The sequence below is a fragment of the Sminthopsis crassicaudata genome, chromosome 3, assembly GCF_048593235.1.
Source record: "Sminthopsis crassicaudata isolate SCR6 chromosome 3, ASM4859323v1, whole genome shotgun sequence".
Lineage (NCBI taxonomy): Eukaryota > Metazoa > Chordata > Mammalia > Dasyuromorphia > Dasyuridae > Sminthopsis > Sminthopsis crassicaudata.
The window spans coordinates 226,128,067-226,153,415 of record NC_133619.1 but is presented as its reverse complement, the minus strand read 5'-3'; the positions used below and the strand labels follow the sequence as shown (position 1 = coordinate 226,153,415).

The 25,349-nt window shown below is 41.8% G+C and overlaps 2 protein-coding genes across 6 annotated transcripts in view; one reads left to right on the top strand and one right to left on the bottom strand.

Moving 5' to 3' along the window:
- The first annotated feature begins 1,075 nt into the window (after positions 1–1,075).
- On the top strand, positions 1,076–16,923 carry ADGRF3 (adhesion G protein-coupled receptor F3). Of its 3 annotated transcripts, none has more exons than XM_074300097.1 (12): positions 1,076–1,332; positions 1,559–1,684; positions 2,473–2,646; positions 4,861–5,079; positions 7,079–7,294; positions 8,646–8,789; positions 9,091–9,287; positions 9,472–9,651; positions 10,577–11,959; positions 13,581–13,622; positions 13,697–13,759; positions 14,800–16,923. In XM_074300097.1, exons 1-12 carry the CDS (start codon positions 1,245–1,247, stop codon positions 14,842–14,844), a joined length of 2,877 nt encoding a protein of 958 aa, XP_074156198.1. In that variant the 5' UTR covers positions 1,076–1,244; the 3' UTR covers positions 14,845–16,923. The 3 variants fall into 3 exon arrangements, with proteins under 3 accessions (XP_074156198.1, XP_074156199.1, XP_074156201.1); XM_074300098.1 differs by lacking the exon at positions 1,076–1,332 and adding an exon at positions 1,788–1,870 and having other exon boundaries at positions 1,633–1,684; XM_074300100.1 differs by lacking the exons at positions 1,076–1,332; positions 1,559–1,684; positions 2,473–2,646 and having other exon boundaries at positions 4,925–5,079; positions 7,219–7,294.
- Positions 16,924–18,744: 1,821 nt separating this feature from the next.
- Positions 18,745–25,349, bottom strand: part of HADHB (hydroxyacyl-CoA dehydrogenase trifunctional multienzyme complex subunit beta) — a 43,106-nt gene continuing 36,501 nt past the window's right edge. For all 3 annotated transcript variants that reach the window (XM_074300105.1, XM_074300104.1, XM_074300106.1), the window contains exons 13-16: positions 23,277–23,364; positions 22,950–23,024; positions 22,189–22,353; positions 18,745–19,309 (exon numbers count right to left, since the gene is read on the bottom strand). In XM_074300105.1, coding sequence (XP_074156206.1) covers positions 19,274–19,309; positions 22,189–22,353; positions 22,950–23,024; positions 23,277–23,364 — 364 coding nt within the window. In that variant the 3' untranslated portion in view covers positions 18,745–19,273. The remainder of the gene's footprint in view (positions 19,310–22,188; positions 22,354–22,949; positions 23,025–23,276; positions 23,365–25,349) is intronic.

Below are 25,349 nucleotides of genomic sequence, written 5' to 3'. Positions count from 1 at the left end.
TTAAAGGTGCCAGAACTGGAATATTTAAAGTCTGACATACACTATGAATCACCTGTACATTTTAGTAAAATACCCCTACATGTCATTAGAAGAGACTTTATATTCTCCAGAATAAATATGGCAAAAATAAAGAAGTACATTGAAAAAGGAGTTGATCTGAAGGAAAATCCCTTGAAAGATAATAGGGCTTGGGGGACAAGAAGAGTAGGAAGCATATGTAAGGTATATGTAAGGACATTCAGCTGGAGAGATGAAGGAAAGGAGAAAGCTGAGTTTATTAAGCAAAGAAGGGTGTTAATAGTAATTAATCACCTAAAAATAGTTAAGAATTTTAAGGTTTGCAAAATATATATTTCATTTGATCCTCAGAATAACCTGTGAGGTAGGTATTATTATTATTCCCCATTTTACAGATTTGGGTGCTGACTTGCCAGGGCCTGCAGGTAGAGGATATATTATGTAAGATTGAAACTGTAGTCTAGCATTCTCCCTGTTCCCCAAGGGATTACAGCATGAAACAGGATGATTTCATAATTGTTACCTTGCTTCTTTGTTAAAAATGAATATATCTTTAAAAAAACATTGTAAATAATAGAAGATGATGATAACACATACATTTTCTTTGGAGACTTGTACTTATTTGTGTATCTGAATATTTATTTTATGGAAGGTTATGAAATACATAAGTATTTTTTTTTTTTTAATGGAAAGAAGTAATGCAAGAGGGAAAGTAGGCTAGAAGACATTTGCCTGTTAGGGAAGGTTTCTCCCTCCTTGCTGACCCTTTACTAAATGCCTACTATTTCCAGGCACTATCGTGGTGGTAGGATATAGAGATAAGTGCCACAGTCCTGATCCTCCAGGAGTTTCTCTTCTATCTGGTAGGCAGATCTTAGTAGGTACCAGACTGGTCACTTCCCCTAGCTTCTAAAGTCTAGCTTCTTATCTGAGAGGCCCAAACTCCTGGAATTTAATCAGGTAAAACCAACCCAGCAATATGTAAATATAGGAAGAGACTAAACAAAGTATGTGGACTTTGTTGAGTTTGCATAATCTCTTCCAGACCCAGGCTGGCCTTGCCACAAATAATCTTATCTTCTACTTGCAACCATTTCCAGGCCAAGAAAGGAGGCTAGAAAAGTAACAGAAAGAAGAAAACTTCAGGGGAATACGCTGAAGGAAACTTCAAAGAAGGAAGTCCCTGGGACAGAGCAGAAGGCTGCATATGTTCTTTCCCCTGATGGATGAGAGTTCTTCTTTTTGCTCTGTTCCAGGAAACTTGGAGTCTGACAACGGAGGGACGGACCACTTACCAACTGGGGCAAGCTGTTGGTGAGCTGATCACAAGGGGACCTCAGTTTGAGCAAAGAGAGGGAATAGGAGATGGGACCATGGAGAGACACAGGAAGAAATGTCTATCTGGTTGACTCCTAGTGCAGAGAAATGAAGCATCAATTGCTACTGGTGCCAAATCTTTGTAGATGAGTGTAGGAAACAAGAGGGTAGAGATAACCCTCATATAGTCCCCTGGATTCCATAACCTCCTCTATTCTTCTAGAAACAACTCTCTTTACTGCTTATGTGCAAATGGAAGTGCTAGAAAAGACCTGGACCCCATCCTTCTTTACTAACCCGACTCTTCCCCACTCTGTAAGAGAGCTCATTGCCATCAGTCTCACCACAGGTAAGACAGAGGTAGGACACTGTTCGCTACCTCTCCTTTCTCAGTGCCTTTGTGGGAAGGGGGTGAAGAGGTGGAGTGGGCAGCTGGCCACCCTCCTCCTCAGTCCTCAGGAAGCCCCCTCAAGGACAGTGTTGGGGACAATGCTGTAGGACAATGAGGCCAGGACTACTTGTTAAGACAGAACAGGTAAGTGCTCTTATTTTCTTCAAAGTAAGGATGGGCTTCCCTACTTCCCCATTCCCTTCACCTCAATTTTCAATTAAATTCAGCAAGCAATAATAATTTACTATGGGAATGGGCCTTCTCTGGGCTCTAGGGAAACAAAGAAAAAAGGATAGAAGAGGGTTGGGGGAGGAGGAGGAAAACAAAGTACATTAGAAGCAAATTTCCAAAGCTTGGGAGAAGTGATTACAGTGGGAGGGGTAGAGGTGGGTAGGAGGGAGAGGGGAGAGAGGAATGGATCAGAAAACACCTCGTGACTTTCCTGGTGGCAGCTTCAATGGGGCGAGGCCTCTTGTGAGTCAGAGCATTGCAGGTAATATCTTCCTAGGAGATGGTTCAAACCTAGACCGTGCCTTTCTCTACCTTTCCTGTTATGTGTGATCCAGGGATCACTCCCACTACTACTCTATTAAGAAGCAGCCAATACCTGTTTGGCTGTGAATGACCCTGTCATTCTGTGACCTGGGGCTCTTTCTGAGTGCTTCCCAGAAGCTGGCCCTGGCACATGAGGTGGTGCTTGGGCTTTGGTTTTCTTGGTCAATTTGCCCGTTTCATGTCTTCTACAGTGTGTGCTGCAAGACATGATGGGGGCTTCAGCTGCTTCTGCCTACCTGGGCATGGATGGAATGTCAGCCTCTGCTACCACCACAATTCCTGCCATGGTTCAGATTATTTCCGTTCCTGTAACTGCATCATTTTCCAACATCCTAACACTGGGTACTGCCAGTTGCTGCCACCGGGTGAGGAGGGTCTGGTATTGGTTATGATTAAGTAACTGACATGAGGAGGATCAATGATATGGCATTGGGCAGACCAGTCAAGCCCCCGTCCATTGGAGGGATGGACCAAGTCAGATCAAAGAAAGTAAGCTTCTTCAAGACAGGGTGACTTTCTTTTCTATTTGGATACTTACTGCTTAATAAATGCTGATAAGAGTATCCAATGACTTCTTTGCCAAGAAGCCTCCTTCCTCATTCCTCTGAATCAGTGTAGCTAGCCCATTCTAGCCTCTAATCTGATCTGAATCTTTCATCCTCATAAATCCTTTTGATGAGGGTGAACGCTGTAAAAATTGTGTAAAATAATCACTGAAACTATGTCCCCTTTGATCTGCAAAAGAAGAGAGATTGGGATCTCCCAGGCTCCAGAGAGTCTAGGAAGAGGCATATTCTCCGGACCAGTATCATTCAATTGATATTTTTGGGAAACCGGAGCCCCCATTCAGGCTGAAAAAGCTTCAAAGTGATTTTCATTCAGTTGGGAGATCCTGGTCTGATAATCAGTTCAAACTGCCCCCAGGTTTGCTCATAAAATAGGTTTTTTTCCCAACTCTTTCTTGGCAAATTTCTTCATTAAAAAATCTGCCCGCTAAGAGAGTCTTAGTGAAAAATAAAACTTCCTTTTTTTGGAGTTCTCGAATTTTTTCATTTTTGAACCTATGTCTCCAAGCAGAGGAGATCTTATTCCTACACATCATCACCTTGAAGTCCTTGGACTCTTTGCAATAAAGGAAGATTCTAGTCCTTTTAAGGAGACTAGGTCAGGATAGTAGGACTTAATTTCCCAGTAAATACAGATCCTGGGCTTGTGGCTCAAAGTCGTGGAAAAAAATAGGCAGAAATGAACAGACTAAAGTCTTCATAGGCCTGTTATTCCACCCACATCTGCTCAAGGGGAGGAAATTTCTGGGTAATAGTTCACATGCACCCTTATTTCTTATTAAAATAATAGGAGCTTTGTTGAGGCTCTGGAACCTCTTAGCCACACCCAGTCACATGCAGGAAGAAACTTGTCCAAGAGTTTTATCCAGGTTTGTGCAGGCATCTTTTTTTTTTTCTTTTTTTTTTTTTTTTTTTTAAACTCCTAGGGACTGCTAAAGCAACAGCAAAATGGTTAATTTAGCTCTGGGCAGGTCAATCAAATTTCCTTCCCTTGGTGAGAGCAGGCCAAAATGGGTGGAGTCAAGATCAGAGGGAGTAAGCCAGAGCTGACCAGAACAAGGGATAAGAGGAGTGGTGAGAAATAGAAACTATAGTTCTTCCAAATCCTGAGCACCTAGCATGGAGTCCTGTAGGTTGGTTTGGGGCAGGGGAGAGTCAGGGAGAGTCAGGGAGAATGAGGTGGCTTTGAGTGTCCAGTGTATGACACCTTCCTTCCCTCTTCCTGTCTTCATGCTCTTCAGAAAAAACAAACAAAACAAAACAAAAAAAACCCCACATTGATAATTTATTTGGTAGAACCTTGGCTAGGAGTTTCTGGAAAACAAGCTATTGTATCCTAAATGGCAGAGACTATTTCATTTTTGTTCTTTGTATCTCCATTGCCTAATACAGAAGAGGCACTTACATAAACACTTTGTTAATTGATTGATTATTGTTTATTCTTCATTCTTTTTTAATATTTATTTATTTTTTATTATTATAGCTTTTTATTGACAAGACATATGCATGGGTAATTTTTCAGCATTGACCCTTGCAAAACCTTCTGTTCCAAATTTTCCCCTCCTTCCCTCCACCCCTCCCCTAGATATCAGGTAGTCCAATGCAGGTTAAATATGTTAAAGTATATGTTAAATAGACCATATATGTTTTCATATTTATGCAGCTATCTTGCTTTGCACTTCATTCTTGAAGAGGACCATTACATTGGGGGAGGTGATGTAAATAATCCTGAGAATCATTTATTTATTTAGATTGATTTTTTTTTACTAGATGAAAGAAGAGATTCTTTGCCTCAATTGCTACCTCCTCTTAATTACTGAATTAGTAAAACAGTCCTTAGTCAAACAGTCCTGTTGAAGAAGTTGGCTTAAGAAGGTCAAGGTCTTCCATTGCATCCAGGGCCATCTCCAGTCTTCTTGCTTGATTGCTAGAAAAGCAGCAGCAGAAGCACCAGGTTTATTCTGAAAATCTCCTTTTCCTCCTGATTTTCTTCTATTTTGGCTTCTTCACTAGTCCCTGGGACGTTGAATCTGGATTCATCACTGCCTAGTCCTGGCAGCACCCTGACCCTGGCCATGCTCCTTAGCCACCAGGCCACTCATCTGAGCTGGTACCTGCAGCCAGTGGAGAACCAAACCCCAGTGACACTACAATCTGGAACTCAGGTGTCCCTTAGTGCCGAGAAGGACCGGGCTTTCCTCACCATCACCAATGTCTCCCAAGATTGGGCAGGTAGCTTCCTCCTTTTCTTCCTATTATTTGCTTTCTTGTCCTGATTGTTGAGCCAGGAGGTTTGAAAGCAAAGAGGGAAGGTAAGAAGTATACGTAAAAACATGGAGAATATTATTACATGGAGATTGTGGGATCTCCCACTGTTTCAACAAGAAAACAAGAAAAAGGGAGCTGTAATTGGACCAACAAAGTTTCCTGTTATGTGATAGTGAGATTTGTTAATAATGTGAAAGGCATTCAAGGAAGCTGATGGGAGGCTAGTGAAGGGGCAGGGAGAGAAGGTAGAAACCTGGACCTATAACCCAACAGCTTGGGTTCTAGTCATTGGGATCTAGGGGAATCCCAACCCTGCTATTTGCTAGCTGTGTGATCTTAGACAAGCCATTTCACTTCCTCATCTATAAACTAAGGCTTGGGAATTAGATGATCTCTGAGGTTCTTTCCAGCTCTAAATCCTATGGCAAGAGGGCTGCAAGGTGCAGTGGAAGGTCTGCAGGAGCTGGAGTCAGAGGGCCTGGGTACGGATCATATCTGCCACTCATTACCTGTAACTTGGGCAAGTTGCTTTATGTATCCTGGGGCTGTTTCCTCATCTGTGAAATGTTGTGGGGGGTGGGATTGGTGGTACACTAAATGGCCTCTAGGTTCCTTCCAGCTCTAAGTCAGGGACCTTGTGATCCTAATTCCAGTCTACCATTATATGACTATGGGCAAATCATTTAATTTCTGAGCTTTAGTTTCTTCTTTGTGGAATGGGTATAATAATTTTTGCATTGCCCTTCATAGGATTTCGTGGATGAAGTGAGTACCTTATATAAAATACTTTATAAGTTTAAAATGTTAAGTAAATATGAATCATTATTAATACTATCCTAAAGATATCAGAAGGGGCAGCGAGGGGGCACAGTGGAGAGAGCACTGGGCTTAGAATCAGGAAGACTCACCTTCATGAGTTCAAATCCAGCTTCAGACTCAACTCTTTGACCTGGGCAAGTCACTTAACCTTGTTTGCCTCAGTTCCTCATCTGTAAAAATGATTTGGAGAAGGAGATGGCAAACCACTGTGATCTTTCCCGGTAAAAGTCAGACGTGACTGAAATAACCGAAGGATGACTACAAAAGGTGTTAAATCTCCACACCAGAGACCTATTTATGGAAAAGGGAATGTCCTCTAAAGGACTACTCGGCCTTCCATTTTATAATCCTATAATCCTTTCGTTTTTTCCTGTCTTTTTTAAATAACAAGTTTTTTTCCCAAAACACATGCAAAGATAATTTTCAACATTCACTCTTGCAAAACCTCGAATTCCAAATTTTTCTCCCTCCCTCCCCTAAATAGCAAGTAATTCAGTCCTATAATGCTTTCTTGCTAACGTTTCTTCTTTAAAAAGACTATCAATCGTTATATGTCTACTATGTACTATATGCATATTCTGTAGATTTTATAATTGTTATACTTAAACAGATCCCAATTTATTTCCCTACCATGTGTATTCCTTCCTTGTAACACCCAATTAAGCCAAACCAACTGTGGCCACTAAGCGGCGCCATAGTGCAGAGTGCTGGGCCTAGAGTCGGGAAGACTCATTTTCCAGAGATCAAATCTGGCCTCAGGTACTTACTAGCTCTGTGTCTCTGGGCAAGTCACTTAACCCTGTTTGCCTCAGTTTCCCCATCTGTAAAATGAGCTGGAGAAGGGAATGGCAAAACAACTCCAACATCTTTGCCAAGAAAACCCCCAATGGGGCCATAGTGACACAACTGGAAAAATGACTGAACCATAAGAGGCAAATTGTGTTATCCTTCCCCAGGCCAGGTCCCCATGTTCTGGGCCAGCACTAGGATCCCACAGTGGCAGAATAGGGTAAAAGGGTTGGGGAGACGGAGGGAGGAATTCTGAGCTACCAGATTCTCTGCTACAAAGCGGCATGGCCAGTAGGAGTGTGGGGAAGCGTGTGAAAGTCAGTGGGTGCCCACAGGCCGGTACGTGTGCCCGCAGGCCGGTACGTGTGCCGCTTTGAGTCCCGGGGTTTCCAGTGGGAGCTGCATCAAGTGGTCAAAGTGCCCCTGCAGGCCGATGATGTGCTGGGACACCCGAGGCAGCTTTCTGTTTCCTGCAATGCCTTCTCTGCTTTCCAGTTGAGATGCTGCATCCCCAGCACAGATCTGAACTACACCGTCTCCTGGAGCCCTCCGAACCCATCTAATGCCACAGGTGCGAGGGGCGCGGGCTGCTGGGGGAAGGTGGTCTCCTCTCTAACTCTCACTATCTCTATACGGGCTGCTCTAAAAACACGTTGTTCGTCATGCTCAGCTTGAGTAAGCTGGTGGAGATGGGGAGGAAAAGGTCAAAGTTTGACCCTTCTCATCTTTTGGGACCCTGATGACAAGTATTAGCTGACTTTTCCTTGATAATTTGGAATGTTCTTCGAAAATTCCATTAAATATTTTCCCTTGTAATAATGAAAATGAACCAAGCAAAACTGACCACGCCGCTGTGTTTCTCCATATCTGACACTTTGGTAGCCCTGGTAGCCCGCCCTCTGGACTCAGTATTACTCATTGCATCTATCCTGAGTTAAGTGTCTTTTTATATTCTTTTCATTTCTTCTATTGTGACGTTGTATGCGTATACACACATACACAATACATGTATGTACATATTCTTCTGGTTCTGCTTACCAGACCCTGCACAAGTCCGTACAAGACTTCTTGTTTCCCTATCAACTCAAACTCCTTATTACACACACGTATATATTCCCTTACAACTTTATATCATGGTTCGCTCAATCATCCCCCAAATGATAGAAACACCCTTTGTTACCATTTTTCTTTGTTTGCTACTGCAAAAAAGCCCTGCTATGAATATTTTCACTGATATGGGACATTTTTTTTGTAAATCATTGACTTCCATGGGGGTACATGTCCACTGGATTTTCGGATCAAAGGATATGATGAGTTCTGTGACTTTTCTCACATAATTCCAAATTCTTTTCCAGAATGATTGTATCAGTTCTATCAGCTTTCTCACTTCTATCCGCATATCCTCAGCTTCTCTCTACTTCACAAATATAGAGGGAGGTGCCGTGGCATAATGGGAAAAGAGATTCCTGAATTTGCAGCTGGATTCAAAATTTATAAAAACCATTATTATTTTTTTTAGCCTGGCATGATTTTGTTTTGTTTTGTTTTTTTTATTATAGCTTTTTATTTACAAGATATATGCATGGGTAATTTTTCAGCATTGACAGTTGCAAAACCTTTTGTTCCAATTTTTCCCCTCCTTCCCCCCATGTTAAATGTTAAAGGTCTACATGTTAAATATGTTAAAGTATGTTAAATACAATGTATGCATACATAAGAACCATTATTGTTAAGTTCTGTGACACTGGATAAGTCACTTCTGCCAGATGAATTTTCTTCATCTGTAAAATGAAGATATTGGACTACATGGATTGCACTATTTCTTTGAGCTCTAAGCTTATGGTGCCACCAACATTCAAGGACAATTGGCATTCATGGCTGACATTCTAGCAACAGAGTTCCTTTCTCTTCCTCTTTTCCAGAACTTTTGTCCAGGACCTCTGGGCCACAGTGTCTCACTCTGGTTGTGCCAAGCTGCCCCGAGAATGATACCGAGTACACTTGTAAACTGCAGAGCCCAGGACTGGACCCTGTGAGCATCCCTGTAACCATCTCCATCGTGCAGGGTAGGAAGCCTCGCCCAGGCTCTCACCGGTCCCTCTCTTCTTTACTGTGATTCAGAGTAGGCAGACTTGTCTAGGATCTGTGCCTGATGAACAGTGACCTCTGCTTGCAAGGGTTATAGGTCTTCTTTATGCCCAGAAAGATCTAGAAACGTCAGCTGTATCCCAGAGCAGAGACAGACTTAAAATTGTTCCAGAATGCTCCCTGATCAGGTGGACAGGATTCCCTAATTGTGGGAAAATTCTTCACAGAAAAGAAAGCGCTCCTGTAAAAGCACTGAATGTCTTGTGTTTATCCCTTTAGATGGAGATACTACTTGCCCCCAGGATTCTTTGGGTGGTAACTGGAATGCCACGAAAGCTGGACTCGTGGCCCAGATCCCATGTCCTGCGAACAGGACAGGAGTGCTTGAAAGGCCCTGTGGGGCCAGAGGCACCTGGGGACCCGTCAGCAGCAGCTGTACCGATGTGAGGCTAGTGGCCATGTTACATTCAGCCCAGGTGAAGCTTCTGAAGCACTTTTTGTGGGGCAGAATTTCGTCCTAAGCTAGGGTCACCTCCTGAGCCAGGATGTGTGGGACTGTGCAGGATGGCGAGGCACAGCACCCAGCAGCTTGTTTCAGAGCCCTTATCCCAAGGCCCTCGCCCAGTGCTCTCTCTCCCTTCCCCTTTCTTTCTGATGCAGCTGTTGTTGGCAGGCCAAGGACAGCCAGGGAAGAAGGTGCCGCAGCTCATGGCGCAGCTGCGGGAGCAGGTGGCAGTTGTGAGTTCCCCTTCTGACTTATTAGCGCTGTCGGACACCGTGAAGATCTTGGCCCAGGTGGTGACCCGGTCCGGGACAGCACTTCACCGCCAGACCTTGGAGGTGAGCACAATCTCCGGAGTCACAGGTCCGAGGGGACAACAGGTGGGAGACATGCTAAAGCATTCGGTATTTTTTTTGGCCTGCTCCTGGGAATCTCTGCCCTGTTAGGCAAGCTCTTGGGCTTGTGGATACTAGTTCTTCCTAATAATCCATGTTTGTCTTCCGGCTTGTCCATTCCTTGCAACACACCTGCAAAAGTGCCTCAAGCTTGGGATGAACATGGAGTTCTGGAGAGGGAGAGCTGGTTGAAAGCTCAGATGTCTGCCATGTGTTCATTTTTATATACAGACACATGGACATGGACCCTAACAAACACCAAATGTAGACAGCAAATTTACTCACCATCATACATGTATATACAATTGTGAGCATACAAATGAGCATTGCATAAATGAATATGCATAAATCCTCATTTAAAAGGCAGGTGTGTGTGTGTGTGTGTGTGTGTGTAAGTGTACGTGTGTTGGGAATTGTCCATGTATACTCGTGGCACATGGTACAAAAGTAGACAGAATCTGTGAAAGACAACCTAACACAAACACATTGCATGTGATACACACTCTTCCCCCAATTTATGCCAGTGTTGACCCCCATCATTGATTGCTATGCATAGTTATTGATCCACAAGCACTAGGATATATCAGAGGGGAAAGAGCTGAAGACACACCCTTTCAGGTGGCACAAGGGATGCCAAGCAGTGGGCCGTCTAGCCGGTAGATGCCATTTGGAAGGAGACTCTGTAGCCAGTGTGTGTCAATAATTCGCTGGGCAGTGACTAGATCGCCGACTTCCTTCACACATGTGCCCTCCTTTCTCCACTTTTGATTTTCTCTGGGGAGAGGAAACCAAGCAAAGTTACCCGTGGCCTTGGCTGAGTCCATGGCTCTCTCCAACTAGAGCTAATCTGTGTCTTGGATGGCTGCAGGATTTTCTGATGGCCACAAATGACCTCTTGGAGTTGGATCCCAATTCTCTTTGGGCCCCAGCCCAGGCCCAGGCGCCCTCAATGAGTTCAGCAATCCTGCAGGCTGTGGAGAGCCTGGGGGGAAGCCTGTGCTCCAGTGACCACCCCTTCCACCTTACCTTGCCCAATGTGCAGCTACAGACCCACCTTCTTGGACCTGTGACCCCAAAGGACTACAGTGTCTCCTTCTCCACTCATCCTCCTCTTAGAGCAAAAATCCCCCGCCATGCCCTGGCCCAGCTGGCCTGGGAGACTGGCCACGTCAGCATCACCAGTGTGGTGCTGGATAAACTGGGCCGGATCTTGCCTAGGAACTATGGGCAAGGCGTGAGGGATTCGCTCTACGCCGCTCCTGACTTGGTTCTCTCCAACTCCATCAAAGATGGCAATCAGACTGTAACCAAGGTGGAAATCATCATGGATTTTGGGGGCACAAAGGGCACTCCTACTTGTGTCTTCTGGGACCACAGCCTCTTCCAGGGTGCCGGTGCCTGGTCCGGGGAGGGCTGCGAGGCTGGAGCAGGGGAGCCCGGCAGCACCGCTCGGTGCGTCTGCGTGCACCTAACCTCCTTCTCCGTCCTCATGTCTCCCCATTCTGTCCCAGACAGCCCGACTCTGACACTGCTGACCCAGGGGGGCTTGGGGGCCTCCATAGTGGCCCTGTTGTCATGCCTGGGGACATACAGAGTCGTATGGAGGGCTGTTATCAGAAATAAGATCTCTTACTTCCGCCACGTGGCCTTGCTCAATGTCGTCCTCTGCCTGCTTGCTGCGGACACCTTCTTTCTTGGGACGTCACTGTTGTCCCTAGGCCCCCCCAGCCCACTGTGCCCGGCTGTTACCTTCCTCTGCCATTTTTTCTACTTGGCTGCTTTCTTCTGGATGCTGGCGCAGGCTCTGGTGCTAGCTCATCAGCTCCTCTTCGTCTTCCACCAGCTGTCCAAACGCCACGTGCTGCCCGTCATGTTCATCCTGGGCTACCTGTGCCCGCTGGGATTTGCGGGTGCAGCGCTGGGCCTGTACCTCCCTCGGGGACAGTATTTACGGGAAGACGCCTGCTGGTTGGATGGGAAGGGAGGAGCGCTCTATACTTTTGTGGGGCCGGTTTTAGCCATCGTGGGCGCAAACGGGTTGGTGCTGGCGATGGCCGTGGTGAAACTGCTGAGGCCCTCGTTGTCGGAGGGGCCCCAGATTGAGAGGCGGCAGGCCCTTCTAGGAGTGATCAAGGCGCTGTTCATCCTTATGCCCATCTTCGGTCTGACCTGGGTCCTGGGCTTGGCCACTCTGATGGATGGAGGCAACAAGATCCCTCACTACCTGTTCACAGTTCTCAATACTTCCCAGGTAAGTGAAAAAGTCCTGGTTGTCCTTATTGCCCTTGACTATCTGGCAGTGATACTTACCTAGTTAATAGCAGTCATTTTAAAGAAATCAACAGCAAACACATTTGTTTATTTTTTAGGAAATGGTATTTTTACAATTACACATAAAAATAGTTTTCAATATTCATTTTTTAGTAAGATTTTGAGTTTCAAATTTTTTCTCCCTCCCTTCCTCCTAACTCAAGACAGCAAGCAATTTGATATAGCTTGTACATACAAAATCATGTAAATATATTTCCACATTAGTCATGTTGTGGAAGAAGAAACAGAACAAAAGGGAAAAGGCACCTCCCCTTCAAAAAAGTGAAAATAGTATGCTTTGATCTGCATTCAAACTCCAAAGTTCTCTCTCTGAATGTGGATGGCGTTTTCCATGGCTGAGTCTTTTGGAATTGTCTTGAATCATTGTATTGCTGAGAGTAATGCAACACTAGTATTGTAGTACATAGCTACAAGATCTATTGTAATCCACAACCCATTTGCTAATCAGCTTCCTAGCTTCAGTCTTAACCCTTCCTCCCCCCCTTTCCTGCTTCCCTACTTTCCCCTACCTGCCAAGATTCCCAAGGAACTCCAAGTTTTAAGGTTCTAGTTTTCAGAACCACTGATGTGGCATTCCTTGAGATATTCCCCTCTAGGGACTTTGACATAAGGGCAAGCCTTGAGAACCATTACCAAGTCTCTGTTCCCAGACTTTTTGTAGTCAAGGTTGGTTCTTTCCCTCCTTTGAATCACTTTCTCTAGTTGCAAAAGAGCAAAAATAACAATCCTCTTCCCCAGGGATGTTGGGGGTAAATGAGAGAATGACTTTATTTGCATTAGCCTATACCTGAGCAGTTATTCAGTCCCAGATACCAAAGACCACCACTTCTGGATCCCTAAAATTGTCACTACTTCAAATTCTTTTGATAGACCTTATAAAAATATACCTTGACTGAAGATTTACTCCAATGGCTCATGGTGAGGTGACTCATAGGATCATGGAGCTAAAGCTGTAAGGGGGCTCAGGCCGTCTTGCCCGACCCCTTTCATCTTACAGATGAGAACCCTAAGACTCAATTAGGTGATTTACCCAAGATCACACGGGCAGTAAACATGTGAGGGTCATCCTGGGCTCAGTGGCAGAGCTCAAGCTGGAAAGGCTTCCAATAAATACATTCCCGGAGAGAGACTGCCACCTGAAGATGAGCTTAACTAAATCACAAGTGGGTCACCAGCAGCTCAGGAATAAGTGTGGAGGGACTGTCATCTGCATTGTCGGAGAGCATGTCCATCCCCACCGATCTCTTGTCAAGTACTGAAGAAAGTCCACAAATATAACAATACTCAAAATAAAGAGTATTTAAGTGAAATTTCCCCTAATTTCCTCCACATGACACAAACTAGACAAATACTCCAGGGGAGGAATCTTAAGACTTGATTGAAGCAGGCGTTAGATGTAGGGGAGAATAACTCGAGAAAATGGTAGGCTTCCCAATCAATCCCAGTGACAAGAGCAGTAAAAAGGGGTAGGAAATGCAATTTTGCTTATGAGCTGAGTTCTGTATTCACCTACCAGAGCATTTCTCCCTCTCTACTCTCAGGGGATCTTCATCCTAGTCTTCGGCTGCCTCATGGATAAGAAGGTGAGAGTGTTGGCTCAGCTTTCCAAAGGGGGCTCTGGGCACCGCACCGGCTCACGCTTCTGTCTCCTCTGCAGGTGCAGCAAGCCTTACTCAAACAGCTCTGCTGTGTTCTGCCTGCCGTCTCCGCCGCCTCCCTGGTGAGTGGGCAGCACGCCCCTTCCCAGCTGAGACAATCCCCAGACAGGCCAGGAGGGGGCCTGACCTCTAATTCCATTCTAATATCCAGGCCAGGATATTTCTTTCAAAACTTTTGCTTTAACATATAAAACACATATGTTATATATATGTAACACAATATTATATAATGTAACATTTAACATAAAGCAGTGTACAGAAGCCCCAGAGTCAGGAGGGATTGAGTTCAAATTCAGCCTCTTACTAGCTGTGTGATCCTGGGTAAGTCACTAACACTGATTGCCACCCCTGCCAAAAAAAGGGAAAAGGTAGTGTGGCTTAGTGGAGATTCCGCCCGCCTAGGGCCAGGAGCCTGAATTCAAGTCTGGCCTCGGCGTAATGGCTGGGTGAGCCTGAGCAAATGGCTCATCTCTGGAAAGGGCAGAGAAGGTGCCAGCCTGTGTGGACTGTAAGAGTTCCCTCCTCAGTTCCTATGCCAGGGAAATCAGCCTATTAAGTACTCACTTGATCCTGGGCCAAGTATGGGGGGTGCTACTAGTCTGGTCAGGCTCCAGGTAAGAGCCAGCCTAAGGAGGACCATCCTCTGGCCACCAGGGCTTGGTGCTTTTGGTCATACCTTCTGAAAACATCACTCTGGCATGGAAGGATGTGATCTGCACAGCGAAGAGGATCCACACCTTCCCCCAAATCACACACTTTTAAAATACATAAGATTCCATTTATCGCCAAAAGAATAAGCTGAACATTAGAGTCAGACTATCTGGGCTCCTAATTGTGGCTCCGGCTTACAGGGCTCTTCTGGGCCCCTCCCCCCAGCTTCCCTGGAAGCAAGTAGGTGGTGTAGACACACAAGGGTGTGTGTGTGTGTGGGGGGGGGGGGGGGTTGCAAACTGCAGAACTGGAAAAAATTTCAGTTATTCTGGACATGCTTGAGAACTAGGGAGTAAAAGAAAAGGAGGGCCAGAGGGGGCACGCAGACTGGTCTATGAGGGGGATAGCTGACAGCAAACCTCTCTCAGCAATGGGCTCTTTTGTTCCGCAGCAGGCCACAACCGACCTGAGTGACTTGGAAGGCTGCAGCAAATGAAGAACAGAGGATGCTGGGTACAAATTCAGCTTTCTTGGGGACTACACGGGACAAGCATGTCAGAGAGGTGGTCTGGGAGACAGGGACGCTGCAGCTTGAGAGAACAGCTTTTTCCTGGTGACCTGTTCGACAGTGATGGAATGCTAGAGGGCCTACAAATCTGGCCTTGGAAGAACACAATGCCATCATTTGTCTGGGACACAAACGACTCTCTGCAAGATGTGGCATTTGAACCGGGTTTTACAAAAATCCAATTCTGATTCTGGTCTTTATCCTCGACTTCTGTTAGTGGAAATCTTCCATTACAATTAGCCATCTTCAGAAGCTTTCCAGCTTTTATTAGAATTTCATACATTGATATCCCTAAAACCTTAGTAAACAGGTCTTTCCTGCTAAAAAGCTTAGAGGAATAGACCTAAAAATCCAAAAACATTTAGTCAAACTGCTACTGCTTATTTTAGCTGATGCAACTATCTGGATATGGTATGTGTAAATTACTAGCAGAATAGTTTCAATATTTCCCTCAAATAGCTAATGAACTGATTTTTTTTTTCCTCCCCTATTCCAGTTCTGAAAAGATCTGGCATGATGGAGATTCTGTTCTCACACACACTGCTGGGACACATAGCAAGACTTGATTTACTGTTTCTTTTTGCCAGCCCAAAAAAGTGAAATTAGTGACTTCAAATTTGCCTTTAGACCTCTTTTTAAAAATTGAAGTTTTACAGTTGTTTCACATATTAAATATATACAAATTGAAGAACAGAAGCCAATTCAAGAAATTTTATAAGCATAGCTTATAATTGTAGGAAGTGTGAAGAGTGACTATTTTAGAGCATTAAAAGAGAGAAAGTTGGATCCAGATGTAGGATTGGCATATTTATTTTTTTTTAAAGTTTTGATGCATTTTTTTTACATCAATGACTTTTTCCCCTATCTTATCCCCCCAGTTTGAAACCCACAGGTATATTAATAAGATTTATATTATATATGACTGAAATATGTAACCAGTTTATTTCTTTCCAGCAAAAATCACAATTTTTATTTAATTCATTATTTATCCTCCATTGTGCATCCCGATTGATAAAAGGCACCAGGCCCTATAGGATCTCCTCTGACAGTATATACATTTTTCCCCTAGGGACTTACATGAAAAGTTCCCATGGATTCTCAGATATAAAGGAACCATAATCCATGAAGTGCATAAGAAATATGGATTTTAAAAAATTAAAACCAGTTTTCTGGAAGAAGCATTTTGTAGAAGGGGATATGTGGAAAAGGGACAATGTTGGGGGTTGGAAGGCGGGGAGGAAGAGGAGGGAAGATAATCCAAAATGGTCTTGCCCTTCTTTCATATACATGATTTTATTGTTAGGGGAAATATTCCCCCCCTCCCCCACCAGGGAATTTATAACTTTTAATTATTTGCTGAAAATCTCCAGAAATGGGGCCCCAGAAATGGAGGCTCTTGGAAATGGAGAGCCGCATCTTACATACCTCTCTGTTCCTATCTAACAATCAAGTTAACAATCAGCCCCACCACTTTCAACCCTCAGTTTGGAACAACAGGCAAATAATAGATTTATATTGTGTCTGTCTGGATATATATGCTCCTATTCTTTTTCTCCAATAATCACATGTACCCAGTGCAAACCTTTCCAGAAAAAAACACTTCTACTTGATTTATTTCCTGTATCTTGAAGTCCATATAGTTCAATAGTTTTATAAAAGGCATCTGGCCCCTATACCAGGGCTTTTGCTCACTTTTGATTTCACAACTTAGATAATTAATGTAATTCAAAGAGTAATAAAATCTTTTAGAGGTTTTTAAAAATGGAGGAAATTTTGAGAAAGTACAAACTAGAGTTATTATCTTCATTTCTTAATTACCATGTAGATTCCTGAAATCGTATATAATGAGACTAATCCTATGAATTCCAAAAACATTTATCAAATGTTTGAAAAGCTACAGTAAAACAAATATACTAACCACCTGAAATTGAAAAATCACTAACTCTCTTGTAGAGGTAATAAACTACAGCAGAGATGTCAAACACTTGGCCAGCAGCCTGAACATGTTTAAAAGAAAAAGAAATATGCCACAAACACATTTTAAATATGTTCTCTATCACTTTAAGTCTAGACAGTTAAAAGAATAGTAAATCAAACCCCGAGTTCCAAAGGGTAAATGCTCACCTTGAAAATTTAACTGTGAGTGGTGAGCTGGTTGGTGCTGGCTCAGCCCACCATTGCCTCTGCCCGAGTATTCTCTTGAAGTCATTCAGAGCTAAGGCTGTGGCAATAATTGATTGGTCATTTTAAACACTGTTCTTGAAGCATGTGTTCACATAGTTCAAACTATGCTTGTAGGAGGAGCAGCAGAATGGGGCTGGGCAGGGAGGCTGAGAGAATTCCCAATGTTAAAGGTCATGGACAATCAAGAAGGAAAATGCCTGGTTAGAATTCCCTCACTGGCTAAAATGAGTATTTGAATGCTAAGTACAGCAGCAGCACAATGAGTAAATATGTGTACCACAAGCTGGCTTAATGTATTTATTTAACACAGTTACATAGTGATAAAAGTTATTGACAGTAGTTTTATAATAAGAGATTTTGCAATTTTTGCCTAGGGAAAATTGCTATTTTACTTAAAAACTTAAAAAGTTTCTGGAAGAAATTGATCCTTGGCTATAAAAGTTAATTTGCAACATTTGACATTTTGCTTATTATAAACACTAGAGTGATGCTCTATTTAAATTCTCTTCCCCCCCAAACCCCATCCCTAACAATGGCTCACTTCTCATATGTGAGCTGTTGTTTTTTTAATTTATGTCTTCAGAAGTTTTCTTCTTCCAAGTCCTTTCAGGTCTTCTTCCCTTCCTACCAAAAACATTTTGATTTTTGTCTGGATGTAAGATTTCTTTGGTATGGGAACTAATTCCCTCTGCTTATACAGATTAACAACTCACTTGTTGTCTAGTCTTACAGTTACCTAATCTACTGGGAGATGATGTGATTCAAGAGCACAGAGTTGGAAGGGGCCTTGGAGGCCACATAGCCCATACCTCTTCTTTAACAAATAAGACTGAAGCTCCAAAAGGGTGGCCAAGGTTATACAGGTTATTAAATAGAAGAGGTGTGATGTGTTAAAAGTATAAGAATGAACAGTGGGTCTGAGAGGCCTGGAGCCCACTCAAGGAGAAGCATCTGGATGTCACTGTAAAATGCCACCCTTCAGGTGAGATTCAATAGAGCTGGAGAAAGCAAATAAAGCTGACAAAATAATCAGGAGATTGAACTATGAAGTCTAATAAAAAAGACTAGGGTTCTTTAGTTTGGAAAAGATGACTACTAAGAAAACGACAAAACTGAAATTCATAAAATCATGCACAAGAAGAATATAAACTCACTGATTAAGTGATAATGAGGAGCCACCCTTTGAACACTGAGTGAACCAAGTTTAGAACAAATAAAAGTACTCTGACAAATATCTAATTGTGTAAGACAGGTACAATTAATGCTGATAAGTAGATGAACTTTACCTTGTGGGGAAAAAAAAAATCTCATAACCAATCTGGGTGAGTTCACTTTTTCTTTAGTAGATTAAAAAAAAAAAAGGCTAGAAGATCTAAGGTACATTGGTCTAAGTTCAGAGCTTTCCAACATTTTATTAACATTTGACCAAGACACCTCTGTCTTAAAGGCTGAAATTATTTTACTTTAGGCTAAAAATCCATAAACAAACAAACTATTCAGAAGAAACCATTGGCATTTATCCTTCTGATTCTATGATTGATTTAAATGAACAGGAGTTGCCTATGAGTTAACTAGAGACATGATGATACTTAGCAAGAACTATCCACCCATGCCCCACCACACCCTATAAAAAAGCATCCAGTCTCTAATACTTCTTATGTTTATTAAGGTGGGCAAATAGGGATGATATTTCCATATCTAAACATTTACTGATGTTTCTCAGTGTAGTTTAGACTTTACATCATCCTTTCATTATTAAATTAGATTAGGCACTTGGTTTGTATTTTATTTCAAATGTAAGAACCCAAATTTATCTCTATATTATTAGCAAAATAAAGTTCTGAATGAGTAGATTTTGAGAATGTAACACAGATGATTTCAAATCTTAATAATCTGTTCCCCAAAATTACAACCACTCATTTAGTTTCTAATGAAACTGATAAAAAAAATTTAAAAAGAAAAAAGACCTGTTTGGAAGCATTATATTGTTAGGTTAAGAAATCCTTGAAAGAGTTACAAGTCATGATAACTGAATAGCTCAAGACACTCATGAGGCTTACTTAGAAGCTATTTAACGAAAGCACACAATTATAGATGACTTCGTATCAGTGCACTGAAATGGTGTTGTCTGGCATGTGACTCCCACAGATCCTTCAGGTACTTTCTAGTCCTCTTATTTGGGGTAAGCCTCCACAATCATGGCATGGCCCTGAAAAGAAGAAAGAAATATTTTCAAATAATAGTAATAATTGTTATTACCATTATTGTCCCTTATATGATCAACAATCACACATTATAAACAGCCATTTATATAGAACCTCTGTGTGGGGCACTGGGCTAAGCACTTTACAAATATTACTTCATTTGCTCCATACAACAATCTTGGAGGGTAGGTGCTATCATCCTCATTTTATAATTAAGGAAACTGAGGTAGGCAGAGATTATGGGACTTGCCCAGGGTCAGAAGTGAAATTTGAACTCAGATCTTCCCTATTCCAGCTCTAGCATTCTATACGCTGAACCAATGAAGGCTACGAAGGGAAAAAAAAGATCTAGCCAATATGCTAAAGAGACTCTATTTGACTAGCAAACATTTCTGTCTCTTGGAGTGTTCAGGATGACGGTGCATGGAATCTTGCAATCAGTCCAAATGTAGCAGCAGGGTCACCTTCTGGTGATTGTGAGGACCTGAGGTCCCTGCCAATTCTACAGCTGTGACTCTACAGCTCCAGTGGACTGATACTGACCAAAGATTAGTCACTGAGATTGCTCTGTGGTTTTAAGTAAGCTTCTGCTTAACATTCTCAAGAAAAGAAACTTGTGGATATTGCAGTAAAAACCTGAAAGCTTTTGGCCAGCAATTCAGAGCTCAAAGAAGCAGACAGACCTGAGAGTCCACTGCTATCTGCTAAACCCTCTATTCACTTCTCAGTGACTCCCTAGCCACTCTCTATCCTCTCTAAGCCCCCAAAGACATCTATCCTCCTCTTGAAGCAGAAGGATTTACCTCCTAGTTCACAGGGGAGGCAGAAATATGACATAGGCCCTTCATTTGTTTTCCCTCCTTTATACCTTCAAGCATCTGGGTTCTATGGATAGTTTCTTAATGCACACCAGCTCTCCTATCAAAGAAAAGGTATTCCTTTTGCTTTTTAAGGCAAATTAATCTTCCAGTTCTGCTGTTCCCACCACCTCTTCCTGAAGAAGAATTCCTGAATCCCAAAGATTCTTGAATCTTTCCCATATTAAAGGCTTCTCCTCTACTTTCAAGCATGAAAGGGTGACCATCTCCCAAAACCTGGCCCAAAGAAAAAACTGCCACTGAAAGTCCTCTGCTTGACCTACTGCCACCAGCCTATTTGTTTTTTCTATTCCCTGCCAAACTTTTTAGACTGAAAACCTATTCCTATAATCTCCACAGCCTTTTGGCCTGTTCATTTCTTAATACTAAAATATGGTTTTGACACCATCACTCTATGAAAATAATTGTCTCTTGATATCAATACAAGATTCAGAAGCTTTTCCTCAGGTCTCATTCTCAGTAATTTATATTTAATAACACCGTACAAGTCCTTTTTCTCCCTTGACATTCATGTGCAACCACTACCAAATACACATTTCTTTATCAGCCTCTCTCACTTGTCCTTTCTTTTAAATCCCCAATGATAATACCTCAAGTCAAGGCTTATGATTACATTTTTGCAACAAACTACCTGGTTTCTCCGCTCTCAGATTCTCCTCTTTCCAATATATTCTACATACTGCTGTTGGATTAATGTAACCAAAGTACCCCTTTCTTCATGATATATTGTTCAAAAGCCTTCAACGATTCCCCAGTATCTATCAGGAAAAGTTTGCACTTCTTAGTCTGAGACTGTAAGGCTCTCTACCATTTGCCCTGCCCATCCTTTAATCTTATCTTATTTCCTTCTTCTCCCTAACACAAATCCTCTTTTTCAAATGGAGGTTGCTTAGTATATCCATCCAAAATGCCATGTAACATTCTCATCTCTGGATCTTTTCTCACATCATTCCCTTTCTTCTCTTCCATCTTGCCCAGATGAAACCTAATCTACCCTTTGATGCCCAGATTATGTTCCACCTTCTTAAATAAGCCTGCCTGGAACCCTTCAGCACATACTACACTTCTTTAATCCTCTTTGATTTTCCTACAGCACATATCTATACCACTTTTTCTGTCCTTATTCATATGATCTATAATGTTATTTAAATTTTCATGTGCATATATAATTTGTCTTTCTAAGATTCTTGAGGAAAAGAATCACATATTCTATTTCTTATATCTTCTGACAGCTCTATACATATATTATTTGGAGTGTTCTTTACAAAGAATTGTTGTTCTGTCCCCACACTTTCCTTTGGTAGTACTGGGGTTGAAAAATGCAGGGTGACTATAACTGGCACTGTTTTGAAAAGGAATTAGAAAAATACTAAGTTCAGAGTTAGAAAACCTGGGCCTGAATTCCCATTTGCTACCTATTACTTCGGTAATCTTGGACAAGCTTAGCCTTTTTAGGTCTCAGTTTCTTCATTTGCACAAGGGGATATTGCCACTACTTATTGCAAATGACCTATTTTTTTACAAAACCTTAAGTCTCGTGTGTGTGTGTGTGTGTGTGTGTGTGTGTGTGTGTGTGTGTGTATAAGTTGATTTTTTTAGGTGAAATTATACAGGCTTGAAGACCTTTTTAATCATGTTATTTGTTCCCAACTCAGCTGTATATCCACAATTTTCCCTCTTTTAGAATCATTAGGAACATAAACTAAATGCTTTTATAAATTATACTTCCTTAGTTTAATTCACCATTCAAAAAGAACAGGCACTTGCTGCCTAAAATTACCAGAAAAGAAAATAACAAGATCTTTTCACACCAATAAGAAAACATGGACTCCACTACTAAGTTGCCTGAGTTTACTGAGAACAAAGCCTTCCAAAATGGTTGTAATTAAAAAGAGATGCTATTAGCAAGAAATCAACCATTCTCAGAAGATTGTTTTTCCTTTCAGTTCCTTTCTGATACAATAAAGTGAATTTTAAAAGGAGCCTATGCTGCTGGTATAACTTACCTGTCCTCCGGCTGCACAGGCAGCAACTAATCCATATTGACCACCATCTTTCCTTAATCTGTTGGCAGCAGCCATGACCAGACGACAACCAGTAGCGCCAAAGGGATGTCCAAGGGACAGGGATCCACCCCAGGTATTAAACTTCTCCAAAGGAGGTGCACCAATCTATTGTCCATAGAAATAAAAGGACAAGAGTAATGTTAGGTAGATTTAGAGAATGAGCGTGACCAGGTTTATAGCAATAGGAAAGTCTAGCATTTGTGGAACCTGAGGGGGTTTGTCATTTGCCAGTCATGTCAGTGTGGGGGAAAGAGGGCTGACCTTGGTCCCCTAGAGTTTGGACCCTGTCTATCATCTAGTCTCTACCTGCATAAGTTTGGCTAACTCTTTTTGCTTCTCAGTTTCCTCATCTGCAAATGAGATTAGATGAGGTAACCTCTAAGCTATCATTCTAACTCTAGATTTATGCATGATCCTGTGATCTTATTATAAAGCAACAACTTCCTAGGGTAGCCATCAAGCTAATGAAAGTGGTCAAATACCTTTCATCAGTAAAAATAGAAAAAAGCAAAACATGACAAATGTGACTTTTTGTTTTTTTCTGAAGAATGTGAAAGTTTTTTTTTTATAAATATGAAGCCCTTGAAAAAACATATTTAAATTAATAGAAAATTTCTCTTTGAATAGGCATTTGTAAATAATTCTACTCTGATGTTCACATGCATCAGAAATTCAAACACATATTTAATTTCAAAACTTACCTTTGATTTCCTACCCATGTAGTTCTGTGCAAACCAATCTGAATCCATCGCTTTGAAGTTAGCCAAAATCTGACCCTAGGAAGGAAAATAATTTAGCAAGGAATAGTTTTTGTTAATGTCGTATAACTGACATCACAAAGAAATAATTTTAGGGCACAAAATGAATGTTTAAAGACTTTTTTTCATTCTAAACAAACTAAGATCCATAGGCTCGTCTAATTCCATTTCTTCTCTGCTTAAAAGCAAAAATATAAGACTGGGGGACAGGGACTTATGCTAGCACTTCTAGCATTTTTATATAATCTTATTTCTTAAAAAAAAACTTACTGAGAAAGCTTCATGAAATTCAAAGACATCAATATCTTTCAATGTTAAGCCTGCTTTTTCTAGCACTTTCGGAGTGGCATATGTTGGCCTGAAAAGAAAAAGATAAACATCTCAACTTGAAAGGCAGGTTAGTATAGAGGAAAAGCAGTAGGAAGAAGAAAGACCCAAGTTCAAATCTTGACTGAGATACTTAGTCGCTTATGGACAAGTCGCTTCACTTTTCTGTGTCTTAGTCTCATCTGTAAAATGAGGTTGGACTTTATGGCCTATAAAGTCCTTTTTGGTCTGTATCATGATCCTATTTTTCCAGACTGCTTACACATAAATTCTCCTTAATAAGCTATGTTCTGGTCAAACTGAGGTTTTTGCTGTTACCTTGTATAGGACAGTCCTCTCCTGTCTCCAAACCTTTGCCCAGGGTGTTCCCTATACTCAGAATTGCTCTTCTTTGCTTTTGTTTCCTGGGACTTCTAATTTTTTTCAAAGCTTAGCTCAAATGCCACATCCTACGGGAAGTCTGTTCTGCTTCTCTACTTGTTACTGCTCCACTCTCCACAATTGTTAATTTTACATATTTTTATTATATGTGTGTATCCTAAGTCCTTATATTTAATTAATTTTATATCTATTCTAAACCCACTGATCTGTGAACATGCTATATGCTCTCCCTTCCCCATTCTCCCCACAGTTGAATGTTAACCCTCTGAAAGCAGAGATTTTCTGATTTTTGTAATTGTAGCCTCAGAGTTTAGTACAGCTGCCCATAGCTATCCCTTGGTAAATTTTTGATGATCATTTTTTTTTAAAAATCTAACTTCGATAAGCTATTACCTGATAAATGGGAAATTTTTGATGGCCAGAATCTACTTCACATGACATCCTCTCAAATGTTATACTGAGATCTCCATTAGGTATTACATTAGCTTCCTCTTCTTTCTGCCCACTCACCCCATACCTGAGCTTACCAATCAGATCCCTGAAGATGCAAGAAGAAAATGTGAACATTTCCACTACTGTGTTTGAGACCCCAAACTGTACATTTTACAGTCAGGATGGTACACTCGGTTTAAGAAGGTCCCCTAATTACCAATGGTTGTAAAAGGTCACATGCCAGCTCTCTTCCTCCTCTAGAACACCCTACCCTGAATAACCCAAATAACCAGACTTTTACTGACCATCTGGTATCTGATGAGGGTAAAACCATCATTGTTCTTTCCTTCTTTCTGTTCTCCCTTATCTTTCCTAAAGTAATAAGTCCTAATGAAATATTTCCTCTTTCCCAATCTGCATGGGCTCCTTTTTGCAATATTTGAGAGCACTGCCCCTAGGGCCCCAAGTCCCTGGGTTCATAGGCAGAGGCAGGGCACAGACCAGGGTCTTCCTGCCTTTGGGGAAAGCCCTCTATCTACACCCCCTGATGCTCTCCTCTTCATTTTCTGGGTTCGCTAATTCCAACTCAGGCCAAGTTTCTCCAGTGTCTATCTACATTTCCTTAGCCTGAAAGCTTTTCTTTCTTTCTTTTTTCTACTCTTACATGGGCTCCCAGAACGGGTATTTCCTTCACCTTGGTCTGTTTTGCTTCAGAGCCCCAAATCACCTAAGTCATGGCTCTTCAGTCTCAGAAAATGATTAGTAAAGACAAGCTGTAAATTTAAAAATTAAATGAGATGGGGCAGCTAGGTGGCGCAGTAGATAGAGCACCAGTCCTGAAGTCAAGAGGACCTGAGTTCAAATGTGACCTCAGACACTTCACACTTCCTAGCTGTGTGACCCTGGGCAAGTCACTGAATTGCCTCAGCAAAAACAAAAAAAAAAAAAAAAAAACTTGAAAAGGGCCCTGATATCTCCAGCTGAGTCTTCATATAATTAGGCTCTGGTACCACCCTTCAATATATATAGAAAAATTCTTTATCAATTGCATCAAATTTGTTTTAATTATTTGTTTTGTTTAATGAATTATAAAGATATTTTGCTGGAAATGTCAAAACTTTGTCTGCTCTATAAATTGAAAATTCCGGTGTATTCACCTGGTAATCTAACCATCACTTATAATTTTGTTTCTACTAAAAAATG